Genomic DNA, 18,317 nt, shown 5'->3' with positions numbered 1-18,317 from the left:
CACCGATTAGTGTTTTTAACAAGGTAAACCCTACTAAACTTCGACTCTGGTGGGACTCGAACCCACAACCTTTGAATTACATCTCAACTGTTTCAACTAGAAGTCCAATGCGCTATCCATTGCGCCACAGAGCCAGTTGCCTTTATTTACACTGTAAAACATAGGCAACTGGCCCATGAAAACAATTGCTCAAGTTGAAGGCCAAACAGCTAAAGTAGCTTCTTTGTAATAGAAACTTGCACATATTAGTGATTTGAACAATACAAACCCTATAAAATATCGACTCTGGTGGGACTCGAACCCACAACCTTTGAATCACATCTCAAGTGTTTGACTAGAAGTCCAATGCGCTATCCATTGCGCCACAGAGCCAGTTGCCCTTATTCACACTGTAAAACATAGCCAAATGGCCCATGAAAACAATTGATCAAATTTCAAGAATCACACAGATTAGTGATTTAAAAACAACACAAACCTTACTAAACATTGACTCTGGTGGGACTCGAACCCACAACCTTTGAATCACATCTCAGTTATTTCGACTAGAAGTCCAATGCGCTATCCATTGCGCCACAGAGCCAGATGCCCAGGTTATGCACCATAAAACCAAGGAAATTGGCCCATGAACACAATTGATCAAGTTAGAAATTGAATCTCAAACAATTAAAGTAGCATCTTTGTAATAGAGACTTGCACAAATTAGTGATTTGAACAATACAAACACTATTAAACATCGACTCTGGTGGGACTCGAACCCACAACCTTTGAATCACATCTCAAGTGTTTGACTAGAAGTCCAACGCGCTATCCATTGCGCCACAGAGCCAATTGACTATGTTTTTGACTATGTCATCGGAGGGTAAATAATATACATGATATGATTTGACGTAGAGAGTGTGTTTGTTATTGTCCAGAGCCGATCTCGAGGTTCCAGGTTGAATATTATCATAGTTGCTGAAGGAGCCATTGACAGACAAGGACAACCCATTACCTCTGATTTTGTCAAGGATGTGAGTAGAGCTCAGTTAAGACTGACGCAGAAGGGAAACCAGAAGCTGGACCAGCTGGTGGATATTAACATGTGTGACCAACAGAAGTCAATGAGAGAGTTGTAGCAGCATTTCAGATTTTCTTTTTGTCTTGTTTGGATACTTGACACATTCTGAGAGAAAGTTTCTATGCATCAATCATCAGTTGCCGAGTTTTTAGAACATCTAAAAACAATGAAGCATTTACCTCAGAGATTGGCCTGCTAGGGATTGTTCCTCAAGTTACACGTAGCTTCATTGATTGACAGTCGGTGGCAGTAACATGCCAAGAAGTACAGCTATGTACCAACAAAGGCCGGGAAGAAGAAGATTGCTAGCTAGGAGTAGCAAAAATGGGTTTAAACAATGCAGGTTTCAAAATAGTCCAAAAAATTGGCTTTACAAATGTGTTATGTGGAAGGCCTCAAGGATGCACAGACCCTGGTGAGAAACACACAAAACTGGTTTTTCAAAATAGAACTTTATAGTTTACCTCAAAGTTAACCTTGCTATCTAATATTCTACAAGACGTGGGTGCAAGAATTTGTTTTAATGCTGTCCTGTCAACCACTGTCTATAGGAGGTCACACTTGTGCCTCATGTTTTAACTTAATAGTTCATTTGCCCTTCAGTTTGTATGCTATTAGCATTACTAGCCTGCCTCATTGAAAACACAATGGCTCTGCTAGCTGTAAACATGAAACTTTTTCCACAATGTGGCAAGTGCCTGCATTTCAAAACGTCCTGGTATCTTTTAAAGAGATCGAAGGTTTATCATCAGTTGGCTCGTAGATTATCCTCCATTACCGGATCCAGCTTTTGGGAATGCAAAATGTTTACTGTCATGTTTTCTAAATGCTTTTGCATCTTTATATCCCTCTAGAACCGCGCTGATAAGAAAAGGCTGAACATTATTATTGTAGCTGAAGGTGCCATAGATTGCCACAACAAGGCTATAACTCCTGATTATATCAAGGATGTAAGTATGGCGGAGAAGCCTGGTTATGATCTGGACCCACACATTCTCCTTCAGAAGCATGGATTTCTTTTCCCCTTCATGGTTTGTTGGTGATTTTCCTTCAAGGTGGGAACACAATGCTACAGTTTCACCGATTGCTCTAAATTGACTACAACACATCATTAATTGACTGTGAAAACTTAATGTTCATATCAGGAGAAACCAACAAACCTACATTAAACACCATCAAGCCTTTCATTTCCAACCATGGTGTTCAATTATGTATTATATTATAAATATTTGCATGCTGAAATACCATAGTACGCTAATATCCATCCATTGATTTTAACCCTTTTTAGAACCCTTTTAGAAATGTTTTATCCCATCCCATATCCATTTGCTCTTGCATGTCTTTGCTCTGTATTTTTCCTATTTCCTGCTAACATGACAGGAGATGTTTTGCATGTTCTCCTTCTGGTGTTTATTTCTTTTATGCATGGCATTTCTATGTTTCCTTATATTTTTGTCCTTAAAATTGTTTTTAAGTATGTTTATTAGTATCTTTTTTAGATTGCCGAGCAGTGTTTTTTATGTGTTTTTATTTTCATAAGAGCAAGGGTCAATATTTTCAGGTTGTAAATATTGTATATTCTGTAATTTGTAATGAAACCTTATAAATTAATGTCACAGCTATTTATTTTACTCTTACTAAACTATTATCAGATATAATAATGTGCAGTAGATTTTGCAGGTATTAATTTCCTTCATTAAAGCATTTTATCCTCATTATACATTATCATCCCGCTTCGCTCTCGCTCCATATCTAGCTGGTAGTCCGCTGCCTGGGTTTTGACACCAGGGTCACCATCTTAGGCCATGTGCAGAGAGGTGGAACCCCCTCTGCCTTTGACAGGATCCTGGTAAGTCACACTTACTAATATTAGTCGTAAAAATCAAAATGTGGCATTCATAAGCAAATCAAAACTTCAAGCCAAGAGAAAAACCCTAAAACATGATTATTTACTGACGTTACAGACATCTTAGTGTTCAACATTTACTTTTAACCTTTTATAATGTGACGTTTAAATGACCTTTGACCCTCGCAGGCTAGTCGTATGGGCGTGGAGGCGGTGCTGGCGTTATTGGAAGCCTCTACCAACACCCCGGCTTGCGTTGTGTCACTGGTCGGCAACCAAGCTGTCCGACTACCACTTATGGAGTGTGTTCAGATGGTAAGTGTGTGTGTGTGTGTGTGTGTGTGTGTGTGTGTGTGTGTGTGTGTGTGTAAATATGTTGGAAAGGCAGAGGTCATGCAGAGACCAAGTGTACATCCTTGAGCACAGATGGTGCTGGCTATCTGCCCAGAAAATGAGATGGTACATCTACACTTTAGCCTGAACCTTTTCCTGTAACGTGCAGCTTCAAGCTTCAATGTGACATTTTAGACATTCACCTAAAATAGGGCTGCAACTAATAATATTAATTATCGATTGATTCAATGCAAATTCTTGCATTTGAAAACCCAGAAACCTAAAATATTTTGCATTTGTGCTTGAAAACAATTAATCATTCATCAAAATTGTTGAGGATTATTTTTCTTTCACCTCATAATGCCACAATTAATTGTTTGTAGTACCAGTGGAAATGTCCAACACCGAACATGAGTTTGTTGTGGAGTGTTTTCAAAACATGCTGAGACATTTACAGCAGCAGGATGTAGGTCACAGTTCAGGACATACAGGAAATATAGTACATGTAGACACAGAGACCATTCTACAAAAGGTATCTTGTTGTTGTATGATGATGAAATCATGTAAAAAAGTATATAAAACTCATGTACAGAGGACATAAATACAGTTGGTTTGCAGGGAACTGAATTCCCTGGAGGATGCAGACACCAGAATAAAGTCAATCTTGTAAACTGAACAAATAAAATCCACATAAACAGTCAAGAAAATTAGTTTAGAACAAACACAAAGAGAAAAGCCACAGTGAGGGATGATGTCACCTTCACAGAGCAGCTAATGTCTAGTTACCGACTCTAGTGAGAACGTTGCTGAGTCGGCAACATTGTTTTTATTTACAAAACATAAGTCATGGGGAAGAATAGATGGAGGGATAAAGAAAAAACACAGCAGTGCATGGGAGGGATTTCCTCTCTGACGTCTGAGGTTGAAGCTCTTGTAGTGCTTTGGATCATCAGGTCCAGGTGCTCCCAGTTTGCCACAACCCCACCCATCAATTAACCTGCAACACACTTCCTGTAGCACAACCAGCAGGCCAACAGACACACTCACAACTGAAAAAAATGTGCAAAAAAATGCTCTTTTATGTTTTATCATCAGACCCAAGAAGTCCAGAAGGCCATGGATGAGAAGAAGTTTGAAGAGGCAGTGAGACTGCGTGGCAGGTACTTTTTTAAATCCTACTATTTTTTTTAAAACAGTGAAGCAACTGAGATTGATTTGCCTTTAAACAAGTTTAAAAGGTTTCAGCAGCATATAAAAGGTTTAAATAGTGTTAATAGTGTGCCCTGGTTGAACTGTGTTTGCATTGATTTTTAATTGACTCTGTGGCAGCAACAGAGCTGACATCCATTGTGGATTTTTTTGTCTTTTCTTTTTACATCTGTCATCTGCAGGAGCTTTGAAAACAATCTGAGCACCTACAGACTCCTCTCCTACCGGAAAGCAGACTCCGAACTTCCAAATGTAAGTATTTTTAAAACTTAATAACAACAAGATATTAAAATATCATCAAATCAATAAGATTGTCATAGTTTTAATTCTTCTAATGTGTCTTTCCACCAGCGGCTCTGACATTTTGTACGTTAGTATATAAGGTACTTCCTGGTCAGGTGCATTGTGGGTGCTGCGGTCTTTTTGTGACACTAACAGAGTCTGTTTTTTCTGTGACTGTCTCTGCCCTGAGGGAGAGGAGGAGGCGGGGGATGAAGAGCAGTTTGATGTATGTGATGAGTAATTAGACTGCAGCTGATCCAGCTTCTGAAGCTTCTGCAGATGTAGTTCACAGAGCAGTTGAGCTTTTTGGCAACTAGTTTAGACCTTTAGTCATCTGTCGATCCCTCTTCTTGTCAACTTTGACTTTGAATTTTCCCGCACTGAGGAAATACACTCAAAAATATGAGTTTAGGAGTGTTTTTTTTGCTTGATATTTATGATATTTTGAACCAAAATGCCATCTTAAGACTATTCTAACATTCTTATTTTTCTTTTAAGACATTTTTTTTAATATTACAGAGACAAAAAGTCTGTTTCTATGGTGACACAGTGCCACAAAAATGACAGTGTCAGTGCTCCCTTTCCGTCGCTCTGTCTGTCATCGCTTATTTCTTCATGGCTCTGCTTAGAAGTAGAAGTGTAGACAAAGTGCAAAGAGTTGCATTAGTGCACTGCAGTGAAGGCGTTCCCACCAGCCCTGCTGTCAAGGACAATCACAGCATCACCTGTGATCTGCTTCAAAATGAATGTGAAGTAGCACTCCTTACAGTTTAAAGTCAAGTCTGTTGAGATTATGGCTGAAAGTGTCTTTGCTTATTCATAACTCAAACTGGAACAGGCACCGTTCTCCCTTTTGTTACAAATGGTCTGCAGAAACTAAAGCTCTGATGCAGGTTGAGTTTGCACAAACAAAAAAATATGTAAAATATAATATAATATATAGATACGCAAATATAAGATTATGGGGTTTTATGTTAGAGTCTGGGGCCTTGTTGATGAGGCAGCTGCAGACGGGAAGAATCTGTTCTTGCTGCGTCAGGTTTTGGTCTTGACAGACTGCAGCCTCTTGCCGGAGGGGAGTGTCTCAAAAACTTTACGTCCGGGGTGGGAGGTGTGGGCCGTGATCTTTCCTGCTCGCCTCAGTGTCCTGAAGGGACGGCAGGTTGCAGCAGATCACCTTCTCAGCACGGCGGATGATGCGCTGGCGGAGGTATTATTTCAGTTTGTTGTCAGTATGATGCCTGAGTTAAGGTAATACTAAATTAAGTACTATAAACATGTTTTATCTGCAAATTCCCTTCTCCGTTTAATGAAAGATAGCAGACTCCTCTGTGTGTCAGTGTTTAATGTTTTAGCTTCACCCAAATAAAATACAGTCTAAACTTAGCAGAGTTATGATTAAAATCAGGAAATATTTAACTCTTTCTTAGGAGTTGTTAAAACTCTGTATTAACCTGTACTGAACAAGTATTGAGGTTTGATACTAGAATCATGTAGAACCTTAAACTTGGAAGTCTTCTCAAGTGCAGTATCGTGAAATAAAAAATACGTTCCAACCATTTTACACTATGAGTTTTGGTATTGAAGCATCAGCAGCGGAGAATTGGACGCCTGTCCGTTTTGAGTTTTGAGGGGCGCAGCACACTTTCTGACCCAACCTTCACATCATGGCAGAATACCAACGTAGCCTTTGTGGTTGAGTGTATGAGGACCAAGTACACAAATACACGAGCTGCAGTAAATACGGACCATGTCGACTCTAAAGTTGGAGTTGAAAGTCGCTCTACACCAGTTGTGCATTGCGTCCTCATACATTTTATACTCAGGAAGTCGTAGCACAGTCGATGAAAAACAAAAAAACTTTAAAGAATAGGTGAAAGGTTACATCTAACTGTTTTCAGTGGAAGCTGCTGCTTCGTTGCATCTTGTAGCAGCATGTAGCTTTTGCATGCGAGGTAATCTTTGCCTGCTGCTGTTCTGCTCTGAGGCGAAGTCTTGCCTGGCTCCTCTACAGTTAATGAGACATGGATGGTATCATGAGGCGGTAGAGATGATCAGCTGTCCTGACGGGCATGGAGAACGATTATTTCTCATTTTCAGTATAATACTGTTGTCATTTAATAAAATAAAAAGAATCAAATATGCATCTGAAAGGAGTGTTTGTCCAACTTCCCTTCTTCATGCTACAGGAAACACTGCTCATCTTCATCGCCTTTTAAAAACACTGATATACCATCTTGTTCAAACCTTACGCCCAAACTTATGCCTGAAGTATGAAAATGTTTTAAAATATGACAAAGCTTGAGGGTGTTGTAACACACGGCGATACTGCATTACAAGTGCTGCGTGTTTAATGAATTTCTGAGTATATTATATGTGTGTGTGTGACTGCTGCTCTCCATCATCCTCAGAGCTCCTTCAACGTGGCGGTGTTGAACGTCGGTGCGCCCGCAGCGGGTATGAACGCCGCCGTGCGTTCTGCCGTCAGAGTGGGAATCACCGAAGGCCACAAAATGTTTGCGGTCAGCGACGGCTTCGAGGGATTCTACAAGGGACAGGTGAACGTGAAACCGATGCACGGTATATTGGGTCATAAGAGCTTAATTCTCTGCAAATCCTGAACATTTCTGCAAGTTTTGTGCTTTTTTTTTTACAATATAATATTTAAGTTTGAATTAATTATTCAGCGGACAGTCATATTGAGTGTATCTTGTACTTTTAGAGCACATGCTGTGTGTTTATTTATTCATCAAGGCTAAAAGGCATCTTTTTTAGCTACTAAATTCACAAACTGATCAGTAAAATAGTCCATAAATAAGATCATACATCTTACACCCTCTCCACAAATACATTCCTAATCGAGCAACAAAAATACAATTTAATGACGACATTTGCAGCCTACAAGTCTGAGCTTGTTTCTGCTAAGTGTTGTGTGTGTGTGAACTCAAGTGCAGGAGAAATGTTTTCAACTTGAATAAACATTACAGTCATGCTGATTTGCTCTCGGTTCTCACGTCACTCAAGTAGAATCATATCCACCTGAACTTGACTCCACCGTGCACTAGTCAACGTTATCTTAAAACGTGATTGGTCAGGCCGCTCTGCCTGCTCTCCCTCGCTGTGATTTCACCACTCTGCACCTCTCTATCATACACGGCGTTCACTATATCTGGCGTCTGCACACTGTCACTTTGCATTCCTCTGTGATCCAGGAGCAAATTCTAATTTTAGCTCCAGAGTGCAGCTCTAGACTTCTGTTTTATTTGCAAAGCTAACTGTTAGCGCTCACTATCGAGAGCTAAAATAAACCCAAGGGTGAGCAACAGTTCCTTGGAGGTCACAGTGACTTTACCGACCAATGGCAGGGAGAGCAGGAAGTGGCGGCGCAGCCTCACTCCTCCCTCTGTGCTGCACAGGGCTACAGCGATAACAATAAGTGTGTCCAGATAAACAGCGCTGCTTACTGTAAGCCAATTACTCCGCTCCTACAGCAGCTACACAACCTACACGCATGCTTTTGTCTCGATTATACTCTGCTGATTGCGTGCGAGCCCTCCACGGACGAACAAACACACAGGTAGACGTTGTCAGCTGCGGAGAGAGTAGCAGTGACCTGTTGGAAGTGAGGAAGCTCAGAGGCGAGTTCTCATATAGAAGGATTAGACGTGATTGAAAAGTGAAGCCGTGATCCCTGGATAAAACCCAGACTAAGTAGGACAGTGATTATAATGAAGAGCTGGTGGTTATATGTAGCTACGCTGGCACAGTAACAGTACAACAGCACAATGATAAGAACGGATACTTAATAATATAAAGAGGAAGAGATACTAGCAATTATTACACTGGTGGTTTTAGTGCTTCATGGGGCCGATTCAACCAAAATACACTATACTTTCATACCTCTAGAGGTATCTTACCATGCAAACAGCTATTTATTGTGCAGATTCTAGCCCCCCCCCAGTACAATGGATTTTATTTGTGGTAATCAAAGAAATTTAAAAAAAAATAATTTAAATAATTCAGCAGCAATGTCTCTTTTAAGACACATTGTGTCTATTAGTCCATATAATCCATAGAACACACTGTATACAACGTCTAAGAGACGATTTCTTTGGTAGAAAATGTTGACCGTGAATCTGGTTCCTTCTTATGTTTGACAGTTTGTGTTATTGACACAGGAGAATTATCCATATAGTGAAATATTAGCTTAAAATGAAATATTGAAGTTTAGTACTTGTAAAATAAAGATAGAAAGTCCAAAAAAAAAAAAAGGAAAATGTGAATATTTATGGCATCTTATGTGTTTTTGTTTTTTTTAAAATCAGATCAAGGAGATCAAATGGGGAGATGTAGGTGGTTGGACTGGCCAGGGAGGGTCCCTGCTAGGGACAAAAAGGTGAGTCAATGCAGTCAAAAAAAGTGGAGCACAATGTGGATGAATTAATTAATGATGATTGTACTGTAGATATTCTTAGTGACTTAAATCCTGCATGAATTTTGTCTCTGCAGTTCATAATTTTTTAGTTTTAGAGTTAAAATTTCTATCTTTCATGCTTAAAAGTCGTGAATCTTTAGAGGAGGATTTGGAAAAACTTACGCAATAAGTTGTAATAAGTCACCCATCAACCCCCTGGAATAATAATCTAATCTAGATTGGTTTGAATTCTTTGTAACACTCATTTAATCCTTATCTGACACTTTATGTTAACTGAAAAACAAACAACTTGTCAAACATCGTCGCTGTGACTGTAACCCTCACATGTTGCACAAGTGTTTACCTGCAGTATGAATTAGAAATAAGAAATTAAATATTGTGTTGTGTTCATAATCACTCTGAGTAATTCTGGGAAAATCAGAATAATTTAAGTTAACCTTGTATAATGATAAATGTAACATACATGTGGATTTAACTGTAACATTGTTTAACTTTTCACTTATTCCTTCATTTATGTGCTAGAACTCTTCCAGGAAAACATCTGGATAAAATCGCTGAGCAGATGAGGATCCACAACATTAACGCTCTGCTCGTCATCGGTGGATTCGAGGTTCGTAACTTTACCTTATTCATGTGCATTAGGCAGTTTATTTACAATACTTTATCTCTCTGAACATGTTTTATCACTAACAATACTTATTATTCTGACTTTGTATCATTTCAATAAGCTACTGATAACTGTATAAAAGAATAATCTGAATAACTTTCATTGTTTATCCTTATTAAACCTGCCATAGTCCATTATTAAGAGCTTCATTTATGATGTTCATGCTGTATTGTGTTGTTTAACATTGACTCCATTTCATTTTCACTGATTTGCCCCATATGACATTTCAATTTACAAAACATGTGTTCACCAAAGTACAATGAAGACACATTTAAATGTCATAGGCTCTCTCCTTGGTTATCACTTTATGGTCAAGCTGCAAAGCCAAAGCTTGTGATGATTTGGATGTAAAAAGTCAAATGAATCATAAAAATGAGCTTGATTGTCTCATATTTGGAAGGTTTCAGGTTTTTAACCGGCAAAACTTAGTTACATTTTTTAAAGAAATACAACTTTGTGTGCTGTCATTTGATAGATGAACTAAAATAAAATGTAAAATTCTAAAAATAACAACAAAATACAACAGTAAAATAATAAATAGATCTAACTAAAAAATACAATTTCAATAAAATTCTGTTAATTGTTAAAAATACAGTGGTTTTTGACTTTCGCAGCTTGACCAGGAAATAAACATGTCCCCGTGTTTGTCTTTGTGTGTGTGGAGCTACACTGTCTACTTCCTGTGTTTCACACTGTCCGTTGTGATTGGCCTGGCTCTCTCCCATTAGCTTCTCCTACCAGTTTAAACCTCCCCAAACCTTTTGTTTGTCCCTTCCCGCCATCGCTGCCTCTGTTGCATCACCCCTGTGATCCAGGCTCCTCCCAGAAGTCGGCTCAAGCCCCACCCGCCTCCAAAAGCCCCTCCCACTCCGCTATAAGCCCCTCCCACAGCCCGTTTATGTCTCCTCGCTGTTCAACAACACAGCCGAGCTCTGTCCTGATGTCATACTATGGTACATCTATATAGGAAAATCCAGAAAATTAGAAAATTGGTATTAAATCTCACAAAATCTTGCTTTCTCTTTATATTTAATTATCAATAACCTTCCAAAGTTTAGCCGATAAACGTTGGTGCATGTGTTGCATATTTTTGCAAGTGCATACGAAATGGGTAAAGTTAAACAAATTAATATTTTCACATAATATTAATTATGTGAATTATCACCAACTCTGCAGCTCTGCGGAGCATTAAGCTTCTATTAGATCATTTATTTTACATCAGCATTGACCATAAGCAACTATCTGGTGAAGAAAGTGAAACATTTAGCAGCTGAAGAGACAGATAGTTTTCTCAGGAGTTGGTGGAGCCAAGCAGAGCTAAAAGAAAGGGAACTTTTGAATCATGTGGATGCTGGATGTGTAAACAGAAAAAAACATAATGAAGTGCTGCAGCTTTAACAACATTGATATCTTATATATGAACACCTGAAGGTAGTGTGTGTGCCAGTGATCCACACCTGGGTCGAATCAGGTGAAGTGTAAATATGGAGCATCTTAGTCACATGTTGAATGTTACCTGATGAAGACGTGATGTCAAAACGTTGTAATTATACTTAATAAATCGTCTTTTTAGGAGCATCTATTCAGCGTGTTGATGCTCTTTTCTCTTGAGATTGTCTACGAATTGGAAAAACAGGTTACTTTGAAGATTAGTTTAATACTAATAGTATGTAATACAGACTTTGGACAGAGCTCCGCTGTTCCTGACTCCTCCTACTGAGTTGCTCTTAAAACTCGCCTCTGTCCTCTTGTCCACATTACCTGTAAAGACTTCGGCACTAGGCCTCTTCATCTTCCTCCCTCACATCATCCCCCTTTGTCTGAACGTCCTCAACAACAACAACAACAACCAATAAGACGCTGGCTCTTACTGCTGCAGGCCTACGTGGGATTACTGGAACTTTCTACTGCTCGGGACAAATATAACGAGTTCTGCGTGCCCATGGTTATGGTCCCCGCCACCGTCTCCAACAACATACCCGGTTCAGACCTCAGCATTGGCTCAGACACGGCTCTGAACGCCATTACTGATGTAAGTGAGGCTGGGGTCACGTGTTTCAAACGCACCACCGCCCAGCCTGTCCAGAGTTTGGGGCTTCGCTGATCGACAGCTCGCATCCTCACGTTAACAAGCAGAAGGTCTTTTTTTTAGACAGATTAAAAACTTAATCATAGGGCCACACACATATATTGACAAAAAAATCATCCTGTGATATATTAAGCTAAATTTTGCAATTGTGACATTAATTGAAATATAATAAACAGACCCTTTGTGCCAAAATAATATGCTTAGAAGATTACAAAAAACTTGATAAAATAGTTAAAAAAGCAGACTCATGATTTGTAAACTTGAAGTAGATCATATTACAGTTTTGCTTTCTTTTAAATATGAATATATGATTTAGGTTTTAGGGTGTTAGCTACAGGTGTTGATACTGTAAAGCAGTGCTTTTCAAACCAGCAGACAGAGATATTATATGGAGGCAGTTAAATTAATCTTATCAATGTGGGAACAACAAACAAGAGTGCTCTGATGTTAGCAAGGCTATCAAGATCCATTTATTCAGAAAGCAAAACTACAGGTTTAGTACAAGATGGACTGATTTTTGACAGGGAAGAAAGAAAAGGTGATACTCAATAAAATCTAATCAACATCTAGAATATAACAAATACAATCCTGTCAGTGTAACAGGAGTATTTGTGCCTAAAAATTAGCAAAATGTGTGAAAAGAAACACATCAATATGGCTTGTTTTGTTAGTAGTTTCCCCAGATTGTTAATGGTTGATATAATTGAAATAAGGGTGAAGTATTATTATTATTATTATTATTATTATTATTATTATTTGGCTTCTTAAGGGAGGCATGACAGAAAAGCTTGAGATCCACAGCTGTAAAGTGTCAGTGGGCTGTTATATTTCCAGTGTAAATACTGGCAGCTCCCAACTCTATACCATAAAGGAACGTACAGACTTAACCCTCTGCTGTCACCTAAACAAAACCATACCATAATGGTAGTAAATAGTGGTTGACTGGCAACACATTCTCACTCAATAATACTACAGAAAGCTTTTAATACTGGCCCTAATTGACTTAAAATAAATAAAATATCCTGAGTTCGATGCTGCAGCCTCAGGGGCTGCCACATTGTTGCTGCATCCAGCACAGTGGATCAGGTTAACGTCCTCACACACACCAACAGTAGAAAACCTTTGTTGCTGGTTGTTGTTGGAGGCGAGCTGATCAGCGGAGGTCCCAGGTAAGTGTCGGGGCATGCAGTGACGTGTTGTGGCGTGTTGTGGCATGTTTTTTTTTTTTTTTTTGGCGCGTGGCCCTGGCGTGTTCGTGGCGGCCCTCTCTGTGTTTATTTGGTAAACAGCAGATGACTGGACTGCACGGCGGTCTGGTGGAACGCAGCAGGATGCTCTCCGCTTGCTCCGTCTCATCCAAAACGGCACAGAGTCAGTGCGGTTTTGGAGAGTAAGTGTGCATGCTACGTAGGCATGCGCAAGTCCAGCATCACTGAATGCAGTCATGGTTTTAGTCTTGTTATTGTTTTGAGGTCAGGCTTTCTGTCCTGACTTCCTCCAGGCTGCATACCTGATTTTAAAAAAGACAGAAAAACGCTCTTCGCTTCTTGGACATAAAAGGAAACATCGCTCAGTGCTTCTGGAGTCCCACCTCTGTCTTTATCTTATCGCGTCAACACTACTACGTGTCAGCCAGGATGGACCCCCTCCTCCACCCCCACCCCCTCCATCCCATCTCCTCTTAGCCAATGGGAAGCCAAAGCCGCTGTCACCCGGAGAGAGCCAGCCAGCAGCACACACACACACACACACACACACACACACACACACACACACACACACACACACACACACACACACCAACACCAACACACACACTGCAGGTCATACACGCTATACGGAGCTGCATCTTTAATAAAAACGGCTCCCTTTGCTTGTGTCCTGACCACTAGAGTTTACATGTACTAATAAAATGACTGAATCTCCTGAATCATCAGTATCACTGACCCAGTTAGTCGCTTTTTGCTTTGAGCTCCTCTAACTGTGATATACAGTGTGTTTACTTCCCAATTAAAAGCTTAATGGGAGACTGAGACAGCTACTCAAACAATCATGATGTGATAACTATGTTGTAGATGTTTAGTTGCTGAGCTTTTTGAGTTTTATATTTAAGTGACAAATCTTTCAACTGAGCTGAATAAAATGATTTAAATCAGAAAAGTGATCAATAATTTTCAGCTGTAGTGATGACAAGTAGAAGCAGTACCAGACTTTACTTTTTAAATAAACCGATCCTCAACAGATTAATAGGATTCATTATGTTTAAACATAGATATCTTAAAACAATAAATTACAAGTATTTAGTGTTCTTTTCAGGGTTGGAAAAGCTCCTGAAACAGCATTTAACAGTCACCAACTCCACACAGTGAAAGATTATCTCGTAACCCTTGACAACCCGGCAAAAATGCTTCATACTCAGAGTTTTCAGATCTTTTAGAGTTCTCATTTGTTGTATGCATAAAAATTTAAATGTGCACCAATATCAGAAACCAATAAATAAATAATAAAACTTTGGGAAAAACATTTAGCCTTCTCTTTGTTAAGTTTAATTGGCTTTCCAAAGTCTGTTTTATTGACGTCTGTTGCTGCACATATTGCATTATTTCCTGTTTGTACAAAACACAATACTTCTTGTTTACTGTCAAAAACCACCGTATGCTATGAAAATTAATATACAGCACGTAATGCAAACAATTGGTTTGTTGTATGGAATAGGGTTACAGCTTTAGTTTCAGCCTGACCTGTCAAGTTACCATGGTAACCGTGGATACAAGCCAAGGGAGCCACTGTGCACCACGAAGCAGCCTGTAAAACACCGGTAGTTCTCCCACATTAGGACACACTGATGTGATCTCAGATATGCAGTGTGCCCCCTGGTGGTCTAACCCCCGTATTACGGCTGCCACCATCAGGCCTTTGAGTCCCTGCTGCAGCTGTACGAGGCCCGGGCCGAAATCGAGGAGTTTTGCATCCCGATGTGCATGCTGCCTGCTACCATTAGTAACAATGTGCCCGGCACAGACCTCAGTATCGGCGCAGACACGTCCCTCAACGCCATCGTGGAGGTAAGGGCCCAGCCGGAGAGAACGAGAGAAAGACATTATCAGGGAGGTAAAAGTACCTGTTTTAGAAAGAAGATAACTGCTAGTGCTCACTTTTTAGCCCCCAAAACATGGAGAAACCTTGAGTTAACTTATCAAGATACGTAGAAAACACTGTTTCATGTTAAATTATCATCTGAGTTCATCTGAAACTTTTGTACGAGCAAACAAAAGTAAAAGCACCACCAGCCTGTGAGTACACACATCCCTGTTTTGTGAAATGCCAATCCGAAATGCAGAAACTCCAGTGACCACAATGCACTTGCATGTCAGTGAATGCAGTTTTACTGATCATGTGCAGCATTTTTTTTTAGACAGTTTTGTTTCATATCCTTCTGTTCCTGCTGGTGAAAGTTTGTGATGCTGTTTGTGTTTGAAACGTGCATCACTGTGACGTTTACCTTTTTTTACCTGCTGTAAGTTTAGTATAAGGTGAGTGAAGTCCGCCACCAGAAACAATACAGTGAGTCTCAAAACCTTAGAGAACTATGATATGTATTTAGGTTTCTGAGAAGGTGAATAAGACCATAAACTGAAGTCTTCTGACAGACTGGTAGACTTCACTCATCTGATTGGAACAAACGCTCAGTAGAGATGCACAAGTCGACTCTGATGTGATCTTCATATACTCAGCGTCGCCATCCATTCTGACTAAATGATTCCTTCCAGTGTGGAAATCTGTGTTGATCTGCAGAAAACCGTTATTTCTCAGTGAGCTACTAAATCTACTGTACATAGTACAGGAATGATAAGCTAATGCAGATCTACACTACTTTTAACAGGATTGTTTACTGTAGATCTAACATCAAGCTTACAGTTAAACTGTTAAACTAAAGGAAAAATGGCTTGTTACTTTCCAACGGTAAGAAAAGATTAACTGAGCTCAGGATCAATTTTGTAGTCGCTTACAAGAAGAAAAAAAAAACATACCAAAAAAAGACAAACAATCCTCATCTTTAATAGCATGTAAAGTTGTTTTTAGCTGTCCAAAGTATGTATTGTCCAGCAATACTGTTGGTTAAAAAGGCAATTTCTCATGTTTTATTGAAGCTCATAACATATTCTAAGCACCCATGAAAAGACCAATAAATGTACAATAGACTGTACAAACATCTTAGATATTGAGATATTTTTACATTATGTCAAACAACCTGATCTCGCTCACTTCTCTCTAATCCGTCTGCTGACCTGTCAGTGTGTCAGTTTGATATACCGTCAGCTGTGAATAAGGAGTCGACCTGTGCATCACATGTCTACTTGTAGCATGGACTGTAAAATGTAAATATGGCTGCATGTTTACTCAGTATTTTATATACATTAAAGTAGAGCTGGTAATGATCATTTTAATTTATTCTACTATGGATTACTTGTTGGATTAATTCACCACCAAAGAATAAGATTATTTTATATGATGTGATACTGAAAAAAGCAGTAATTGAATTAATTTTCCTGTAAATTGAAAATGTTTCAGCTCTACTTTAATGACTGTAAATGTTTTTGTCCCTGTCGTAAGCGAATCTGCCATTTTGATTTGATAACAGTATACGTGTGTGTGATTCAGACATGTGACCGCATCAAGCAGTCAGCCAGCGGCACCAAGCGGCGGGTCTTCATCATCGAGACCATGGGGGGCTACTGTGGCTACCTGGCCACCGTTGGCGGTCTGGCTGCAGGCGCCGACACGGTCTACATCTACGAGGAGCCCTTCGACATCCGGGACCTGCAGGTCAGAGATAAACATCTGCTTACAATAAAAATACCTGTTTATAACCTTTTATCTCCCCATTTGAGTGTTTTTCCTGTCGGGAACTCCTTTAGTTGTATATTTCATCCTCTTATCTATATTTCATAACTTTATTTAACAGTATAAATGTTGCCCTTGGCTGTAATAAAGCACCACAGATCACACGTTACCGTTCACATGAGCTTCCGTGAGTCCGTCACTGCCTCTGCCTGGAACGTTTTAGGAGGAGCGTACAGGTGACCCAGATTATGACAGTGCGTATGAAGCAACTTATTAATAACCTCTGAGCTGCATCACTCATTTCCACTGATCCCATCAACACAGATCAGGTCGGGATGATTAGAGACGTCAGGGTCGTCACCGTGTTTATGTTCTTGTCACAACGTCTCTGTTATTGATTAATTAATAAGACTTTATGCTTTTACTTTGGAGAAATAAAAACGATTTGGTTGTTTGTAACACTATACTCCTCTGTTTTTAATATACAACCATACCATGAGAGGTGAGAGATGGTGGTTTAAATACTTTACTTCCTAATTATATTTTACAAACTGCAGCAGTGATATGAATTTAAAAGACGATCAGAGCTGCTTAACACCCAAACAGTGGAGTTAGCCTCCCCCTGCTGGTGTAAATCTCACCCTGCTTCTCTCCGTCCTGGGGAGCAGCGATGAGATGAGACCGAGAGGCGTGTGATTTGTGGCTGGATCGATCGGCTGCAGGTGCAGGTCGCAGGCCGCCGTCGCTCCGGTTTAACGTGAAGCTTCGTTTCTGCGTTTTCAGGCCAACGTGGAGCATCTGACGCAGAAGATGAAGACGAGCATCCAGAGGGGTTTAGTGCTCAGGTGAGGATCAACACTCACATACTGTTTCAATTTCAGCCTTTTTTTTTTTCCTGTTACATTTCTAAGCCACTATTGTTTTCCTTGCATTACCTCACTGCACAAACTCTTTAGCCTGTGGGATTATGGAAGTGTATTTGTGACAGCGAGGGAGGAAAAATACTTCCATATTCTATTGGTAATGTAAATAATCAACATTTTGCAACGCTGTTATTGTAAATGCATATTTGTTCTCAATTAACGAGATAAAATCAGTCGGTCTTGTCTGTATTTGACATCGAATCAACCTTACAGACGTTATTTCATGTCATCTATTGAGGCTATTTTAGTCCACTGCACCATCACGCTGTGTAAATTGCTCCCGGCAGGATGGAGGTCTGTGGAAATAGGACAAATGTAGTGTTTTGAACGGTGTGTGTAGGTCACATTGTGTGTCTGTGCTGCTGAGGTTTGCACCTGCATGATTTCACTATTACAAGATCACCTAAAGCACAGTTGTGTGTCGCAAGCGGCTCTGCGGGGTGACAGTGGACAGCGGGATGATGCTCTGGCTCAAGGGCAACACGAGCACTGGTGGTGTAGAGAACCAGCAGTCGGAGGACACTTAGTGGGTAGCCTGCTTAAAGGGCTGGTTCACCCATATTACAAAAACAAGCCACTGTCAAATTTTCGTAGCGAGTATTTCTTAGGTTGAAACTAATTCCAGTGAAAC

At 39.9% G+C, this 18,317-nt stretch overlaps 1 protein-coding gene and 4 non-coding genes across 6 annotated transcripts in view; 1 reads left to right on the top strand and 4 right to left on the bottom strand.

Moving 5' to 3' along the window:
- The window catches only part of LOC121908177 (ATP-dependent 6-phosphofructokinase, platelet type-like), a 35,187-nt gene that overhangs the window by 13,597 nt on the left and 3,273 nt on the right, over positions 1–18,317 (top strand). The window contains exons 8-18 of one of the 2 annotated variants that reach the window (XM_042427981.1): positions 1,912–2,007; positions 2,814–2,906; positions 3,093–3,218; positions 4,332–4,396; positions 4,628–4,697; positions 7,139–7,285; positions 9,053–9,123; positions 9,685–9,772; positions 11,709–11,861; positions 16,581–16,745; positions 17,547–17,608. In XM_042427981.1, coding sequence (XP_042283915.1) covers positions 1,912–2,007; positions 2,814–2,906; positions 3,093–3,218; positions 4,332–4,396; positions 4,628–4,697; positions 7,139–7,285; positions 9,053–9,123; positions 9,685–9,772; positions 11,709–11,861; positions 16,581–16,745; positions 17,547–17,608 — 1,136 coding nt within the window. Of the gene's footprint in view, positions 1–1,911; positions 2,008–2,813; positions 2,907–3,092; positions 3,219–4,331; positions 4,397–4,627; positions 4,698–7,138; positions 7,286–9,052; positions 9,124–9,684; positions 9,773–11,708; positions 11,862–14,830; positions 14,984–16,580; positions 16,746–17,546; positions 17,609–18,317 lie in introns of both variants that reach the window. The other variant, XM_042427980.1, reaches the window with a different exon arrangement.
- trnar-ucu lies at positions 42–134 on the bottom strand. The gene is made up of 2 exons: positions 98–134; positions 42–77 (listed from the first exon to the last, which is right to left on the bottom strand). It is a non-coding gene; the product is annotated as a tRNA-Arg (tRNA).
- On the bottom strand, positions 281–372 carry trnar-ucu. The gene is given in 2 exon segments: positions 281–316; positions 336–372. It is a non-coding gene; the product is annotated as a tRNA-Arg (tRNA).
- On the bottom strand, positions 488–580 carry trnar-ucu. The gene is made up of 2 exons: positions 544–580; positions 488–523 (listed from the first exon to the last, which is right to left on the bottom strand). It is a non-coding gene; the product is annotated as a tRNA-Arg (tRNA).
- Positions 735–826, bottom strand: trnar-ucu. The gene is given in 2 exon segments: positions 735–770; positions 790–826. It is a non-coding gene; the product is annotated as a tRNA-Arg (tRNA).

This window comes from Thunnus maccoyii, chromosome 12 (assembly GCF_910596095.1).
Source record: "Thunnus maccoyii chromosome 12, fThuMac1.1, whole genome shotgun sequence".
NCBI classification, from domain to species: domain Eukaryota; kingdom Metazoa; phylum Chordata; class Actinopteri; order Scombriformes; family Scombridae; genus Thunnus; species Thunnus maccoyii.
Note: the sequence above shows the minus strand (reverse complement) of the source record. Positions and strands in the feature narration are given on the sequence as shown.